Source organism: Sarcophilus harrisii, chromosome 1 (genome assembly GCF_902635505.1).
Source record: "Sarcophilus harrisii chromosome 1, mSarHar1.11, whole genome shotgun sequence".
Classification (NCBI taxonomy): Eukaryota; Metazoa; Chordata; class Mammalia; order Dasyuromorphia; family Dasyuridae; genus Sarcophilus; species Sarcophilus harrisii.
This window is the reverse complement of record NC_045426.1, coordinates 244,508,209-244,526,804: the sequence shown is the minus strand read 5'-3', so window position 1 is coordinate 244,526,804 and position 18,596 is coordinate 244,508,209. Positions and strand designations below refer to the sequence as shown.

Here is an 18,596-nt window from a genome sequence, read left to right as displayed (position 1 = left end):
CCTTTGTCTGATCTTGCCTTTTGCATCTTAACTCTCTTTTATTTTATTCATCTATACATACATATAAAATATATATTCTATTTCCTCCATAAAATATAAGCCCTTTTAGGACAAGGACTAATATTTTTTCCTCTCTTTATTCCAGGATCTAATGCAATCCTTTTTCAATGTAGCAAATTTATGTACACACACACACACACACACACACACACACACACAAATGAGAGACAGAGTTTTGTTTATTTTTGTTTTTTTATTTTTTTGAGAGTTTATTTATTAAGTATTTACTATATGTCAGTCACTGTGCTAAGCTGTGGGGTTACAAACACAAGCAAGTGAGTCTTTGTCTTTATTATGCTTAACTTTTAACAAAACAAGACAACACATAAAGGAGATCTGGAAAGGAAGAGTACAAAAGTTTGGAAATGGTATTTAAGAAGTGATAAGTGAATCCTTATTTGGGGCAAGATAAGGTTTATCTCATGGCTCTCAGCACCCAAGGTTCCAGTGGGAAGAGAAAAAAGGGGAGGAGGAGGATTATATAGTAGGCACTTTATTTTTTTCTTTTATATTGAACGTGTGGATGTTGTGGATGACTAAAATATCAAGTGCTTTCTAGTTCCAAAACACAGTGATATTAAAACAGTAGGATGATTAATTATTCAAAATTTCAGAAAAAGAAAAAGGGAAAGAAGACATTTCAAGAGAAGAAAGAATATATGGTCTTTAGGAAGAAAGTGGCAATAGACCAGTGTGGGGAATTCATTTATTCAATTACTCTCTGATGTCATTTGCTTGAAATTATAAAAGCAATAATTAGAGACATATAATACAGAAATAGGTTTGTTTATTAAAGCAAACTATAAACTTTATTAATATACTGTCATTTTGTATTATTAAAATAGATTAATAAACAGAAATCTGTAATATCAAGAAATATATTGCTTTACTGAACAGACCTACAAAAGTCAATTTTTGCATAGATTTTCAAGACTGACATACTAGTCTATCCAATCAGCTATCATTCAGGAGTGATTCATTAAGCATTAACAGAATTACCCTAAGAATAACAAAAATAATTTTTAAAAACCTATATAATCAGAATAGGGGAGATATTTTTCCTGAGAAAAATTTACTTAATACTCATTCCTACTGCCTCTGTCATGAAATATGATAATACAAATACTAATAAATAATGGAAAATTAGTATTTTTAACCTTTACTTTTGCCTTCATTATGATAAGAATAATCTTCAGAACTATGAAAATGGCATGATGATCACACCCTAAAGTCTCTTATTGCCTTCTATGACATTATTTCCAAATTCAGTAAGAAAAATTCTGAAAGATATTGGCTCCTTCCAGCCAGTTTTGGAAGCAGGAAAGTCCTTGTTCTCTTACTTGTTTCCGTCCTTTGTCAGTGATGACCTCTCCTGTCTGTTTCACCACCACCAACTTAGGTATGGCTGTGATATTATACTTCTTCTTCAAATCACTGGGAATGACAGAAAAAATACAGGAAAATAGTTATTATTTCAAGTCAAAGACTTATTACAATAACTATATTTATTTCAATGTTTTAATAAAAACCTCTAATTAAGAGTTCTTTCAATCATATGACCAAGGATACATTTTATAGAATTACATAAAGCAACAACAAAATTCATTCAAAAATATCAGAGGCTTAAAATCTCAAGTGAAGTAATGGGGGAAAGTTGAAATGAAGAAGGAACAGCACTTCTAGACCTCAAGTTATATGATAAAATAATAATTATTAAAATTTTGAGTATTGTTCAAAAATAAAAAAATAGATCAGTGAAGGAAAAATCAGATAAAATTATATTCAGTAACCTAATGTTCAAAAACCTAAGAATACAAATGACTTGGGAAAGAATTCTCTATTTGACCAGAACTCCTAGAAAAGTCAAAAAGCAGCTTAGCATAATTATAGGATCATAAACCGAGAGTTGTAAGGTTCTTCAGAGGACATGTGGTCTAATCTCTCTCTCTCTTTTTTTTTTTTTTGTTAGAGAAGGAAGGTCATGCCCAAGGTCATGCAGCTAAGGAAACCTTGGAAACAAAACCTTTATAATAAATATGCATGGCCAGCCAAAATAAGTTCTCTTGTTGGCTGTGTCCAAAAACACACTTCTCATTCTACATCTAGAGTTCATCACCTTCCTGTCAAGAGAAAGGTAGCATTCTTCATCATTAATCCTTGGAGTTATGATTGGTCACTTTCCTGATTAAATTTTTTACTTCTTTCAAAGTTGTTATAGTGCTGTTATCCTTTGGGAGTTTATCTTAATATAGATCATAAATTGTTAGTCCAAACCTAATTTTTGCCATATTGCTTTTCAGTTTTCCCAGAAGTTTTTCTCAAAAAATAGGTACTTACCCCAATACCAAGAAGCCTTCAGGTTCAGAGAACATAAGGCTATGATTTTCATTTGCTTCAGTATGCTGAGTGCCTAATCTGTTTTACTGATATAAAAACATTTGTGGATTATTACTTTGTTATACAGTTTAAATTTTCTTACCAGGCCCCCTTCCTTCCCATTTTTTACATTATTTCCCTTGAGTGTCTTGATAATACTTTGCCCTATATATCTAATACAACTAGGTTATGAAAACTCTTACCAATGATTTCTCAAAATATAGTATCTGGGCAATTTTACTGGACATTGCTTTCTGATGATCCAATGATTCTTAGATTTTTGTCTCCTGGCCTGTTTTCCACATCAGTTTTTTTGTTTTTTTTTTTTTAATGTGAGGTACTCTATATTTTCTTCTTTTTATCTTTTGTCTTCATTTTATTATTTCTTTTTGATTTGTATTTAATCCATACAATTTTTAGGGACTGTGCTTATTGGGTAAAATTTTATATCTCTCGTACTAAACTATTAATTCTCCTCAGTTTTTCCTTTAAAGCTCTCATTTCTTTTCCAATTCTTTTCTTAAGGGATTTATTTTTATAATCAAGATGATGGAAGCAGGGTGCCTAAACCTCCAAAATTTTCCAGTTGAAGACAACTTAGACAGTAGAAAATTCTGTTTCACTGGGGTGATAGTAGATTATCAGAAAGTTAGCATCAGGCCTTTGGAGTGACTAAATCAGCATTAAGAACTCCACTCACAGACAACTAGTCAGAAGATTTGTGGGCACTGAGAGAGGAGATTTGGGCAACAAATGTAGGGCTCAATTGCATTGTTTATAAAGTTGCGGTTCATAGTCTCAGGGCAAGGAGGAGTATTAGCACATGAGAATCTGCTGTAAGAGAATGGGAATCCTAATCACATTTTCAAGGTATAAAGGGGTACTTGGGGAGGCTTATAGGCCAGAGTATACTCCAGTAAAGCAGTGACCAGAGGTTTTTCTTCGAATCATACCACTTTGAATTGGAAATTTATTAAGTTGCCAGAATTAGCTCTAGAAAAAAAAAAACAAACAACAGTAAAAACTGCAAGCTTGGGGCAGTGCCAGTTCTATGCTAGAAAAAAAAGTCCAACTTTACATAAAGTTAAAAGGTAAGAAATAAGTTGGAAAAGTAAGCAAACAAAAAATAATACCTTAACATTAAAAAAAAAATGCTGTATTGTCAAGGAAAATTAAAACACAAACTCAGGGAACAGGTAGGTAATACAGTGGATAGAATACTAGTCTTGGAATCAGGAGAATCTGAATTCAAATCTGGCTTCAGACACTTACTAGCTGTGTGATCCTGAGTAAGTCACATAATCCCAATTGTCTCCAGAAACCAAAAAAAGAACAAGAACCTCAAAAGAAAACAACAAAACCAAAACAGCTACATTCAAAACAGCAAAGAAAAATGTAAATTGGTCTTAGGCCCAAAAAGAACCTGAAAAACTTAGAAAGGATTTTAAAACTCAAATACGAGAGCTAGAGGAAAAAATGGAGGGAAATGAGAATAATGCAAGAAAATCGTAAAAAAAAAAAAAAAAGAATCCACAACTTGGTAAAGAAGGTACCAAAAATTTTGAAGAAAAAAACATTAAAAGGAATAGACCAAATGGTAAAAGAGGCACAAAAATTCACTGAAGAGAAAAACTACTTTTAAAAAAAGCAAATTTGGCCAAATGGAAAAAGATATAATAAAAATTCACTGAAGAAAAGAACTTCTTAAGTATAATTGGAAATTATGCATACCCTTTGACCCAGCAGTGTTACTACTGGGCTTATATCCCAAAGAGATTTTAAAGAAGGGAAAGGGACCTGTCTGTGCAAGAATGTTTGTGGCAGCCCTCTTTGTAGTGTCCAGAAACTGGAAACTGAGTAGATGCCCATCAATTGGAGAATGGCTGAATAAATTGTGGTATATGAATATTATGGAATATTATTGTTCTGTAAGAAATGACCAACAGGATGATTTCAGAAAGGCCTGGAGAGACTTACATGAACTGATGCTGAGTGAAATGAGCAGGACCAGGAGATCATTATATACTTCAATATCAATACTATATGATGATCAATTCTGATGGACGTGGCCATCTTCAACAATGAAATGAACCAAATCAGCTCTAATAGAACAGTAATGAATTGAACCAACTACACCCAGCGAAAGAACTCGGGGAGATGACTATGAACCATTACATAGAATTCCCAATCCCTCTACCCTTGTCCGCCTGCATTTTTGATTTCCTTCACAGACTAATTGTACACTATTTCAAAGTCATAATCCTCCAGAGGGAAAGAATAGATACCTAATAAAATAGAGGATTTTCAAGCATTCTTCATGAAAAGACTAGAAGTCAAGGAATTTAACAAACAGAAGCCCCCCCCCCCCCCAAGAACATGAAAAGGTAAACATGAAAGAGTAATCATAGAGGGTCTCAAAAACAGTATGTTTATGTTATTATATGGGAAGATGATTCATGTAATTCCTAAGAATCTTATCATTGTTAGGGCAGTTAAAAGCAAGTTACATAGACAGTTATATATTAAGTGAGTTAATTATGTTGGAATAAGGTCCAAAAAATGAAAATATGAGAAAGAGGAATGCACTGGGGAAAAGGAAAAAGAGAGGAAGAATGGAGAAAATTTTCTCACATAGAAGAGATATGCAAGGAAGAGATTTTACAGAGGAAAGGAAAAGGTAGTGGTGCTAAACAGTATTTGAATTTTACTGTCATTGAAACTGGCTCAGAGAATTAACATATGCTCAGTTGAGCATATCTATCTTACCCTACAGGGAAGGAGAAAGGGAAGGGGATAAAAGAAAGGGGGGTGCTGACAGAAGAGAGAACATATTGACAGAGATGGTAATCAGAAGCAAAACACTTTTGAGAAGAAACAAAGTGAAAGGAAGGGAAGATGGAGAAAGACAGAAAGAGAGAGAAAAAGGGAAGGATAAAAACTGAAAAAATTTTACAAGTTTTTCTGATAAAGACCTCATTTCTCAAATATATAGAGAACTGAATCAAATTCATAAGACTTTGAGTCATTCCCCAATGGATAAATAGTCAAAGAATATAAATAAGCAAGCAGTCTTTCCAGGTTTTCTGAAAGCATCATGTTAATTATTTTTATAGCGCAATAATATTCTATCACAGGAGCAGCTATGTAGTACAATAGATGAAGTGCTGAATGTGGAATCAGGAAGACTCATTGTAATGCCAGAAAAACTGAGGCAAGACAGTCTTTTAATCTTTTCATGTGGAGAGTTTTAGGCTAGCCAACCGAATGGAACTCATGTTCAAAAATCATTTGACCCCCAGAAACTGAGGCAGGGAACTTTTATAGGGTTTTAGCTAAACAGGATACATAACCTGAGTATATAATCTTATAGGGGAACAAAGGCAGATAAGGAGGGCGAGGATATTGGGTGGGTAGACAAGCCATAATTCCAGGAGAGGACCATAACTTAATCCTGACAGGAGAAGGTCAAGATAAAAAGACTGAGGGCAGGAGACAGCAAGGGGACAATACTCAAAAGGAGGGGGAATTATCCCAGCAAGGATTGAGGTATGACTCAATAGAGTGTCAAGATTTTTCCTGACTCAATTCTCTCAATCCTAATGGCAAGGAAGGTGGGATGGCCACAATAATTTTATTCAGGGTATAACAATTCATAGCATAACATCATCTTTATGAGTATAATTCCAACCTCAGATATTTACTTGCTGTGTGACCCTGGGCAAGCCACTTTGTTTACTTCACCTTTCTTATTTATAAAATGAGCTGGAGAAGGGAATGGTAAACCATTCTAGTATCTTTGCCAAGAAAACCCCAATTGGCTCATGAAGAGTTGAATATGACTTAAAAACAACTAAATAATCACTAATTTAGTCACAATCATGTATCATAACTTATTCAATCATTCCCCAATTGATGAGCATCTCCTTGATAGCCAATTCTTGGCTACCACAAAAAAGAGCTACTATAGACATTGTGGTACATTTTCTTTTCTTTTTTTTTCCTTTCTTTTCTTTCCTTACTCTCTCCCTTCTTTCCTCCCTCGCTCCTTTCCCTTCCTTCCTTCCTTCCTTTCTTCCAAATTTCTTTGGGATATAGGCCTACTAGTGGTACTAATAAATCAAAGCTTATGCACGGTTTTATAGTCCACAGTTTGTTGCGGTTTTTCTTCATTCTAGAAGAGGACCGAAATCAGGGAGGTGATGGCATTTCTCACACTGCATTAGGGTGAAAGAATATTGAAGATGGCATGGACTAGGTTGTGATCTAATTGTGAGAAATGGATGGGCATTATTTATTGGGTTTCCACAGTTAGGAAAATTAAATTGGAGAAATGAAACTTAAATTGAAAAAATGAAACCCACAAGAACATTAAAGAATAATCAAGGGTGTTTTATCTTCTCCCCTCAAAAAATGTAAGCTCCTTGAGGACAGGGACTGACTTTTGTAATGAAGGGTGGAAATTCATGATGTGTAACTTTTGTAATATCCAATTAATGGAGAGTCTCTTGTGCTTCTGGATAGAAAATAAAATGCTGTCTGTCTATTTCAAAGGTGTGTCTATTCACTGAGGTACCCATTCTTAAAAAAGTAAAACAGATCTTTCCAGCATTCATCAGTAAGTCTGTGGAGTTATTGGTAAGATATTTTGTTTCTTACATTTTGATCTTTGAAAGATTGCATTAGCCATCAGGAGCCCAGAATTCATACCAGAGTTTATTAGCAGGCAAATCAGGTTTGGCAACAGTGACCCCTGAGGATGCTTAATATGATGAGGTTTGAGTGGTCTCAATTCCTGGTGGTTAGTGGCTATAAGAGAGTTGTTAAGAATCCCCTTTAAATTGGCTGTAGGTTTAGAGTGAAAGAATTCACTTATTCCTGAATTATTAGTTGCAAAATGAAAGTTTATTGTTGGATAGAAATCAGTTCACCAAGAGACTGGCTTCTATAGTGGCAAATCTATTGGAAAATGGAGTTTTGCACTGAGAAAATGGTTTCTCAGTGGACAGAAGGTCCTGAGCTAAGTGAGCTACCTAGGTCCATGTGCAAAGACCTTAGTGGAAGGAAGCTATTTAATATTGGGTATCTTAGTGGGGGGCTGAGACAGCCTGATCAGATCATGATGACAAGGGTCCGGCCAAGTGGGGGGCTGGGACAGATCAGATCAGGATTCCTCAAATGAATGACAATTTAGAATTTCTATGGGAGTTGATTCTCTTATCCTGAAAGGTTTGGGCTCTGTCTGGACTCCTTGGAGCCTGGGAGATCCTGATCAAAGGATACACAATCTCAGAGAGATAATTTTAAAGGGAGCAGTTCCCCTCCCCTTTCATATCCAGTGCAAAAATGGGTTGATTCTGAGGGTCAATGTCCTACTGTGGCAAGACAACAATTCTGCAGCATTCATTCTGCTACATCTAGAAGCAGACTTGGAGCAGAATAAGGGGAGAAAAAATGCTGCATAAATCACTTCAAATTTGGGGCTCCTATGTGAGACACAAATGGTATAGGAGAGTACACCCTCAGTTTTTAAGGAGATATATTTCTGTTCTTGCTATATTTTCTCAGTAAATATTCTTCATAAGTGCTAATTGATATTAATTGGCTAAGTGATAGTGCAATACTAATTGCTAATACCAGGAAGATACTAAATATAACTGGTAATTGATATTAAAGATAATATGTGAGAATGGGAGTTGAGTCAGTAGCATTAGACAGCTCAACATTTTTCAGGTTTATTCACAGAAAAGGGTTTCAAAACTTTTTTGTGTGGCCAATGCTTCAAAAATAATGTTTTTAAATGCATAAAAAATAAAATACATAGTATTTTACAAAGGAAACAAATTATGTTGAGAAAGTTATGAAATATTTTAAAAGAAAACAACAAAATCCACAGATTTCCTGAGATTGATCTATGACATACTCTCTCAGGTCAAGAATCCTAATCCTAAAACACCTACAACTACCACAATCACAACCATAACAACAGCAAACAACCATTTAGTATTCTCAAGAGAAAGATACAGTCTTGCTCAGGGGACTCAATTTGCCTATGAGAGAGGTTGGAATAATTGTCCCTATTGTATTTAGATGTATTACACAACAGTTTGGGTGGTTTTCCCCCCTCCCCTCCAAAGGGAAGGCATATAAAAGTGTTGAATAGGTTCTTTCCTCCTTTCAAAAGTGAGGGACAGAAAGATGAGAAAGAGTTAAGAGAGAAGCACAAATGAATAACCTATGCAAGCAGCATGAACTTGTTACATTTTAAAAGAAATCTGGAATTTGTTATATATTTTAAAAGAAAAGCAAGCTTTATGTAATGGAGATTCAATTTCATGTAAAATCTTGCCTTTCCACATTTATGGAAATACTCATTTCATTTGTGTCTTATTAAGTTCAGAATAAAAATAAAACTAAGTGAAAAAAAAAATTAAAGTTCCATAGACATCAAAATATTTACAGCCAACATTTTGTAGTAGTAAAGAACTGGAAAAAATATTGATGCCCACTTGATGTGATCTATGGGTTTTGTCACCAAAATGATGGCAGACACCAAAAGTTAGGGTTCACAATCACCATTCACTTCAGCAAAAGGTAGATTAATTTAGGGTGTATGGGGCAGTAATAAACACAAAAACAATCAGAAGCCCAAGTATGAATATAGGAAAAAGTTTATTTTTTTCTCATGAGAAAGGGTGGGCAGTATTTGAGGCACAAAACATGATTTTAGAGAGAGACACACACAGGCAAAGGGCATTCCCTTTTTTATTCCCCAGCTCCTCTCCCCAATCCCCTGGCTCCTTTTCCCATTGGCTTGAATTTCTAAAATAGTTTCTAAAAAATGAAGTAAGAAAGCCTGAGACTATCAAATAATTAACAAAGTAGGGTGTTTCCCACTCAATCCAGTCACTACCCCCACGGAGCTTTCATTCTAGAAGAGGAAGATAACAATGGAAAGCAGAGGGGCAAAAATTCTTTTCAAATCTCAGGCCACTAGTCCTGACTACAGTCATTGCCCCTAAGAAGCTTTCATTCTTACTGCGAGATAATCTTCACCCAACCGCCTTGATTTTTTCTGATGTCCCAGTGGGTTTGAGTTTTCCAATTTAAGTTTTATTTTTCCAATTTAATTTTCATACTGTGGAAACCAAATAAATCTATTTTTCACAAGGGGAATAGGTTTCAGACAAAATAAAGGGATATATAGACACAGGGAATGATAAATATGAAAGAATATGAGAGCCCATGAAAGACAAGTTCCTCAGTGGAACTCACAATTACTCAGTAGAAAGGGAGCACCCCATGAGGTTGGGGCATACTCTTAGCTGGCAGGCTAAATCCTAAAAGGGGCCTATAGCACCCTAAAAGAGTTAGCTGGAAGGACCGAGAAGTGGATTTGGGAAGCATAGTGGAGTTAGGGGAGACACCACGTGGCCTGGGGGAAGGGAAAAGACACCACAAGGCAGAGTGCTGGGGGGACTGCCCAAAGGAAGGTAGCAGTCATGGGATGGCCCACAAGTAGGTTTTAGAGGGAAAATTTAACCTCAGGGACACGACTGGGATTTCTGACAGTGCATAGCAAGGTGAGACTGCTCCAGACCTCTACAGAGCAAAACTTATCCCTATCAAAACTTTCAGTCTGTTTGCCTCAGAAATCAATTTTTTCACTTTTGGTCCGAAATAATATTCAGGATCTCATCACACTAATAAACTAAAAAACTCAATTTGCAATCCCCCCATTCTTTAAAGAATAGTCTTCATAATTTTCTCTAGCAAAAAAAAACCCAAAAAAACTGTGGGACAGTATCTTTCACAAAAATAGAGACTCTCAGAGTAAGAAAAAGCAAAAAGGGGTTTATTTACAATCTTGCCGGGAAAAGGGCATCTTCCCCTAGACAAGATGTTTATCTACAAAGTGCAAAGCATAAACTGCTATACATAAGAATAAATAGGTCCCTGAAAGCAGAAGCCCCACTCCTTCCGGGCCTTTTCTCCCATTGTTTGGGTGAGCCCAGGCTTATATTCTAATAGAAATCTAACCCAGAAACCAAAGAATACAAGTCAATAATAGTAAACTCTTAATTTAAATTTCCCTAGAGAACTGCAATACAAGCAGATATCCTCAGATAAGAAAATTAAAAGCCATCATCACCTTTAAAAGAAGTACTTGAATGCTAATTAAGAGGTGGTGGGAAAACAGGAGGGGATAAAAACCTGCAACTTTTAGCTACTGCTCTTATTATTATAAAGTCTTAAGTCACAATTAAGACAGAGTTTAAAGCTATATTCCCATGTAGTGTCTTCACTCAGTTAATTTCTCATACAAATAAACAAACAGAAATATTATGATCAAATTTGAACAAAAGACATAGTCCATTACCAATATGGTAGTCAAAATTTTTTAATATTGATAGGACCTGACCTTGCATTTCACTTATATTACCTTCAAAACCCAGAGTCACTTCTTTAAACAAGTCATCAATATAATCCTACTGGAAATATGAATATGCACCTAAGAGTGTGTAAGAAACTAAATATCTTAACCAAGAACTCCGCTGATACTGCTGAATGCAGGAATGTAAAATCAATTTACATTCTTGCAAGAATGGGTGCATAGGTGAATAGACACACTTTTGGGACTTCAAAGGCACATTTTATTTCCTATCCTGAAGCACAAGTCCTTCCCCTGATTCCTCATTAATTGGATGTTGCTTAGGTAACAGATCATGAATCTCCACTTCTCATTATGTAGCCAGTTCCTGACTCAAAGGAGCTTCCATTCTAGAAGGGGGAAAAGTAACAGAGGAGGGCTAAGGACAAAGAACAAAAGACTATTTTCAAATCTCAGGCTACCCTTCCCTCAGGGAGCCCACATTCTTTTGGGAGATTACCTCCTCTCTGGACCATTCCCCATGTCCCAGTGGGTCCCGTTCTCCAACTCAAGTTTCATTTCTCCAACCCCATAACTTCATGGGCACCAAAATGCCATCTCTCAATATGAAAATGTGATGTTTTTAATTATTTAATTCGCAAAGAATTCAAAGAATTATTACCATTATTTGGTAATGATGTATTAGCAGTGTATGCATGTTTTATCTTTTGTATTATTCTCCAGCAGGAAGTTACTAGACTATCAGACTTTTTTCTTACTTCATCATTTAGATTAAGTGATAATTCCCCTTCTTAGGAATTTTTCTCCCATTAACCTTCAGAGAGATTATTTCTCTCCCTTCCTGCAAGATTATGGAAATCCCCACGCCTGCTTAGTGTTGCCTGATTTCAGGGACTTAAACTATACAATAATCTGATTTATTCTATCTGTTGCTCTCAAGGCTGATCTGAGGCTAAAGTGGGAAGGACAAATTTGCTTGAGGCACTATTTCTAACTTTCTTTTCCTGCTTATCCCTACTCAACCAAAGATAGAGACAAAGATACAAGTGTGTTTGTGTGTGCAGTAATATTGTGTGTTTGTGTGTGTATATATATATATATATATATATAATATGTAAATAATATATACATAAATAGCCATATACACGTCCACATATGCATGTGCTTGTTAAGGTGCAAAAAATGGTTGCAAATTGGTGTTGTAAAGTGTCTCAAAAGAGTCTGTAGGCTTAAACCCAACTCCAAGTCAAGGGACAAAGTTTATTGTAATTGTAACGCCAATGGAAGCAGGATAAGAATAAGAAGATAAATTTATAGGAAAAAGAGAGACCAGGAGCTTCATGTTACTTATTTGCTAATTTTATGGCTTACAGGTAGGCATGAGGGGTGGATCTTTGTTATCACTGACCAACAGATTAGCTATCTGACAGTAAAGTTTGTAGGACTTTACTGTAGTATTGTTGTGCCAAAATTCCCTTTTAATGTTGTGACCCAGTTTCTCCAATTGTCCTATTTAGTTATTCTGCCTCAGATTATAACCTTTTGTTATGCCAAAGTTTCCTTTTAATGGGGTGACCAGTTCCTCCAATTGTCCTATTTCGTTATTCTGCCTTAAGTTACAACCATCCCCTCTTAATGGTTGAGATAAAGGTTTTATAGACATTCCTTAATGTTTGACAAGATAAAGGTTTATCCATTTTAGATGTCATTAGAATATCAGTAACCTCCCCCACCATTAGGTTATCCTCACCTAGGTACCTCCCTCATTATGTCATTGTTCTTGTTATCCTATAAAAAAGCTTGCTGTCCCAATGCTTGGGGCTGGAATCTTTGAGATGATAGTCTCGTCCAGCCCTGGGACCAACCATGGATCCATTGGTGCCAGTATTTCTCTCCATTTAATAAACTATTGAATTGGTCTCTAATCTCTGTCTTGCTCAGTTTCTTCCGCATTACAGTATTCCCAAATACTATAGTATTCCAGAGAACCTCAGAGTCTCCATTCCAAGGCCAGGAGTCCTTAGGGTTATTGACAAACAGATTGTTTATCTGACAGTCAGCAATGTTTGTCCTAAGGGCAGGGAAGCCTCAGGGTTTTTGCAACATTTCCCTAAAAGCTAAGGGGAGGAATATATAACTATATTACTGTGGGGTTCCTAAGGCTAGGGGACCCCAAAGTTATTGAGATATTTCCCTAGAAGTTGCACCCCATCATGCTCATACAAATGCACTTGCACATGTACATACACATACAAATACATATACAGGGGCAGCTAGGTGGTGCAGTGAATAGAGCACCAGCCTTGAAGTCATGGGGACCTGAGTTCAAATTTGACCTCAATCCTTAACAAGTCCTAGTGGTGTGACCCTGGGCAAGTCACTTAACCCTAACTGCCTCAGAAAAAAAAAAAAAAATACACCTACAACCCCATATCTACTCTTTTCACAGAAGATGACATGAACAATTTAAAAAGTTAACACAATCTTAAATTATAGTGTCTAGAAAAGGAAAGCTGATATTCTATTGTTTCTTGACTACATATACAGTACTGTGTTCCTTCTAGGTACTTTGCCTCTAGGTCTTTGACAACCTAGAGCATTTCTAGAGGAATATAAACAGAATGGAGAAAAAACTTGAAAACATGCTATACCCTGATTACTTAAAAGAACTGGGAGACCGGAAAAACAAAAACAAAAACATGGTGAAGTGTGATGGTAAGTTTAAGAAAGATTAGGTTTGTTTTATTTGGCTCCAGACAGAAAATCATTGAATAGAAATTGCAGAAATGTAGATTCCTTCTCAATATAAAGAAAAAATTCCTAACAATTAACACTATTTAGAAGGGTAATGGAATTCTTAAGAAGTAATGAATTCACAACTCTGAGGTACCTTCTCACACTTCTCAGAGTGGCTAAGACAGGAAAAGATATTGATGAATGCTGGAGAGTATGTGGGAAAAACTGGGGCACTGATACATTGTTGATGGAGTTGTGAAGGAAACCAACCATTCTGGAGAGCAATCTGGTACTATGCCCAAAGGGTTATCAATGTGCATACCCTTTGACCCAGCAGAACCATTACTGGGTCTGTATCCCAAGGAAAGCATAAAGGAAGGAAGGACCCACATGTGAAAAAATATTTATAGCAGCTCAGCTCTTTTTGTGGTAGCAAAGAATTGGAAAAGGAGTAGATGCCCATCAATTGGAATGGCTGAACAAGTTGTGGTACATGAAGACAATGGATTATTGTTCTATAGAAAACTATCAATAAGCTGATTATAGAAAAGCCTGGAAAGATTTACATGAATTGATGCTGAGCAAAACAAGCAGAACCAGGAATACATGTGATGTAAACAAGAATGTGGGATGATCAATATGAAAGCCTTGGTTCTTCTCAGTGGTTCAGTGTGAACGAAATGAGGTGAAATATTTCAAGACAGTTGTGAAAATCGAGTAAGGCTTCATCTACTTCAGAGTTTGAGTAGGCCTGAAGGACTGTAAGCATTGAGTCAAGGGCATACTTAAGTTCCCTTCCTTCTATCCTCCCATGACATAAGCGTCTCCTTATTTCAGTCAAATATGGGCAACTATGTACTTACTGGTCAAGTTTAATTTCTTGGGTAGTTCCCGAGTTTAGAATGTAAGATCCTCAGCCAATAAGGATGAGGGTCAGTGGTGGGAGGGGGTATTTGTGTTAGGGATTAAAAGTGTTGACCCTGCCCCTGATGGGGCTTCCTCCCTTCTATTGTCTGCTGGATGGATGGGATGATGAGAATGTATAATAAACTTTGCTTTGCTTCTAGAGATCTCTCCAGCTTTTTCTATTAAAATGGTGATCCCTCACCATTTCTGAACCACACAAGTGATCCAAAGCAATCCCGATAGACTTTGGACAGGAAATACCATCTGCATCCAGAAAAAGAACTGAGGAGACTGAATCAGCACATGCTATATTTACTTCTTTTTTCTGTTTTATTTTGTTTTTTTAATCTCTCTCGTGGTTTTTTCCTTTTGCTCTGATTTTTCTCTTCCAACATGATTCATAAAGCAATGTGAATTAAAAATAAACTTACTATGATTTAAAAAAAAGAAGTAATGAATTTCCTATATATTCAGGCAGAAGCTAAAGGACTATTTGTCAGGGATGTTGTTATGTTGTAGGAAAGATTCCCACTTAGCAATAGGTGAGACTTTCTGGCTCTAGGATTTGGTGTTTCTTTCTACCTTCCTTTTGCTTTCCATTGTGATATCTCATGTATACTTATTTTTTCCAAGTACAGTAAATTCCCATACTCCAAATCTTTTAAAACCCTTTGTTCATATGAAAATTTGAAGGTTCAACATCCCAATCCACTAGGGCCTTTCTTTCACAAATGTAAATTTTTAAATAGGATCGTTGTTATTTTTTAATCTCTGCAGCACAATGTCTACCTAGGGTAGGCAATTAATAAATGTTTTGTGAATACCAAATAAGTAAACAATAGTGAAAAAATTATTCATTTCACTTTCATGTATTAATGAGTTAATATTGTCCCTTCTAGGTAAAGCAATATTTTTGCTTTACCTAGAGAATGCAAAGAATAGTCAATCCCAATTTCAAAAGGATTGATTCTAATTGAGGGAATTTCAAGCCCTATTTTATGATAGTGTTATGTTACAATTTCCTTTAATTGTTCTGCCTCAATTGCAAGCACCCTTCCTGACCCTTAGAACTGATATAAATTAGGGCTGAAAGGCCTGATCACTAGCATTCCAAAGAGCCATAAACTGCAGATGTTTAATCTCAGATAGGGAGGGACATCTCCTTTCTCAGACTGAGTAACTCCTAGCCCTTCCAACTTATCAGAATTTATGATCCTTACTCTCAACCTGTCAGAACTGAATTTATGGTCCATTCCTGAAAGTTCCTACTCACCAATGCTCTCTGCTTTCTGCCTTTGTTTCCCTTATCACTGAAGTCCTATAAGAATATATAGGAAATTCATTACTTCTTTTTTTTATCATAGTAAGTTTATTTTTAATACACATTGTTTTATGAATCATGTTGGGAGAGAAAAATCAGAGCAAAAGGGAAAAACCATGAGAGAGATTAAAAAAACAAAACAATTCTGGAATTCTTCACTTGCTGTTAGATGCTTTGAAACATGAGTCCAATCCAGCCCTGGGGGCAACATGGATCCTGTTTTGCCCCCAGTACAATCTCTCCCTCTCAAATAAAATATTAAAAACTCTCTAATCTCTATCATGCCTCAGTTTTTCCAGCATTACAGTAGTAGGGGAAAGATTTGAGAGTGAGTTTTGAATCTGTAAAAAGACCTCTTCTCCATAGTTGACAGAGCTAGTGAATTTCCATCAGAATATGCTCATGCCTTCCCTCCCCCCTCCCCTCCGATTTAGATTCATTTAGAATATGAAAAAAAAGGAAATATAGTAAATTATTAAAAGGTGATACAGAACAACTGATAAGGTTCTAGGTTTGGGGTCAGAAACAACTAAATTCTAATTTTGCCTCAGACTCTTATTAGATATTTGAACCTGGGCAAATCACTTAAGTTCTTTTCAGATCATTTCCCTGTGTATAAAAGGGAGATTATGAAGACCCTCTCAGAGGGTTTTAGTAAAAATCAAACATTATAATGTCTGTGTGAATATCTACCTGTCTGACCACTTCCTCTCAACTGATTGTCTATATACCAGGTCTTTACTACTGACCACAAGTCTTGGGCTCCTCTTCTCTTCTCCCTTACTACTTTTTCACTTGGTGATCTCATCATTTCCCATAAATTCAATTATCTCCATGCTGATGATTCTTAGATCTACTTATCTGGCCCTAACTTTTTTTTTTTATCTCTAGACTTGCATCTTCAATGGCCTATTAAACATATTAAACTAGATGTCCAGTAAACATCTTAAACTTATCATATCTAAAACTAAAGTTATCCTTCTTGTAAAACCCTCCTTTCTTCCTTACTTCCCCAGTACTGGGGAGGGAATGACCATTCCCTGTTACCCAGGCTCAAAACTACTCATCATCCTGCACTCTTTATTTTTTTTTACTACTCCTCTTCCCCTTCCCATAGCTTGTTTGTTGCCAAATCTTATTGATTCTGGTCTCATAAAATCACTTGTATATGTTATTTTCTCTCCTTTTACACTGTCATTGCTCTATTATAAGCCCTTATTACTTCATCCCAAGACTACTGCAATAATTTGTTAGTGATCTCTCTGGTCACTCCAGTATAGATAGCAAAAAAAAAAAAAAGAAAGAAAAAAGAAAAGAAAAAGAAAACAGAAAAGAAAGCATACTATCCTATTTTTTTTTTAAATATATATATATATTTATTTTAAGCCTAGAGGGAAATATATTGTCTTCTAAAGTTCAATTTTTTATTTTTTATTTTTATCTTTGTCTTGAGAGAGTTAGTTTTTAGATGAAACATTCTAAGTTCAGTTACTGTCACTCTGAGGCCCTAGTTTGAAAAAATTCCTAATACCTAGTGAGGAGTTGGTTTCTGTGCTTAACTTTATCTCTACCTTTAGTTTACCTTAGACCTCTTTAAAATCAAGTTTTATAAACAAAACTCAGTTCCCTGGAAATATTTAGGTAATGAAATAGCATCTAGAAAGATAGGCTTCAGGAGGTTAATGTGAACAAAGTATCAACCTTTTCTTGGGACCTTCCCTCAGCCTGGGATGCCCAAAGAGTCAAGAATTAATTATCCTCAGTTATCTCACTTCTCTGCCACAGCTCAGTCCACTCTTTGCTCCATGCTTGCTCTAATCTGTCAAATGCAGATAATCAGAATCTCTGTAAAGGAAAAAGATCAGAGGCCTATCATATATTAAGGAGAAGAAAACAAAAGATATCCATTATCACTTCTTCTTATACATTTCTAGATTTAATTATAAGAAGAAGAGATTTAAAACGAGAGAGTAGGTAAAGATAAAGAAGAAATAAAATTTTCATTATTTGAAAACTATTTATTATTTGTTATTTTATTATTTATTATTTCATTATTTGAAACATATTTATAAAACCATAAACAAATTACTAATTGAAACATTTAATAATTTTATTAAGGTAACAATAAACTTATAAAAAGCATCTGTCTTTCAATTCATAGTGGACAAAAACTAATGAGATATGAAGAAGAAAACTACAAAATAACTACTAAAAGTATAATGTATTTGGAAGTTAAGCTCCAAGATATATTACGAGTTTATACAAGCACAATACAAAACATTATTGAAATAAAGACAAATATTTGAAGAAATATTGTCAATGATTGCATCATGCAAATATAGTAAAAATCATAATTAAATTATTTTTATAGATTTAGTTCCATACTATAAAATCAAGCTATCGAATTATCAAAGGGTTACTTTATATAACTAAAATTAAAAAAATACTAAGCAATCTGAAATAACAACACAGTTGATAAACCCAACTTTAGAAGGTGCGATTTTAGTTGAGACTTAAAGGAAAATAGAGGAATCAGTATTCAGAGCAGAAAAAGAAGAGTGTTCAAATCATGGAGGAAAACAAAAAATTACCAGAGCTAAGAGAGGAAGTATCTTGTTTGTGGAACAGCTGAGAGGCCAGTGTCACTAGGTCAGGATATATGTTGGGGAGTAAATTGTATGAAGATTGGAAAGGTAGGAAAGAGTTAGATTATGAAGGGCTTTGAATACCAAACTGAGAATTTTGTAATTGCAACAGGAAGTCATTGGAGTTTATTGAATAGGAGGTGGAGGGGTGCTGAAGTAATCA

At 35.4% G+C, this 18,596-nt stretch overlaps 1 protein-coding gene across 2 annotated transcripts in view; it reads right to left on the bottom strand.

Moving 5' to 3' along the window:
* Window positions 1-283: 283 nt before the first annotated feature.
* Window positions 284-18,596, bottom strand: part of NXNL2 (nucleoredoxin like 2) — a 30,494-nt gene continuing 12,181 nt past the window's right edge. Inside the window, exons 1-2 of one of the 2 annotated variants that reach the window (XR_004229710.1) lie at window positions 2,398-3,540; window positions 284-1,494 (exon numbers count right to left, since the gene is read on the bottom strand). Coding sequence is in view for 1 of the 2 variants with exons in the window: in XM_003761253.4 (XP_003761301.1) it covers window positions 1,326-1,494 (169 nt within the window). In the remaining variant the exon portion in view is untranslated. Of the gene's footprint in view, window positions 1,495-2,397; window positions 3,541-18,596 lie in introns of those variants that run through there. The other variant, XM_003761253.4, reaches the window with a different exon arrangement.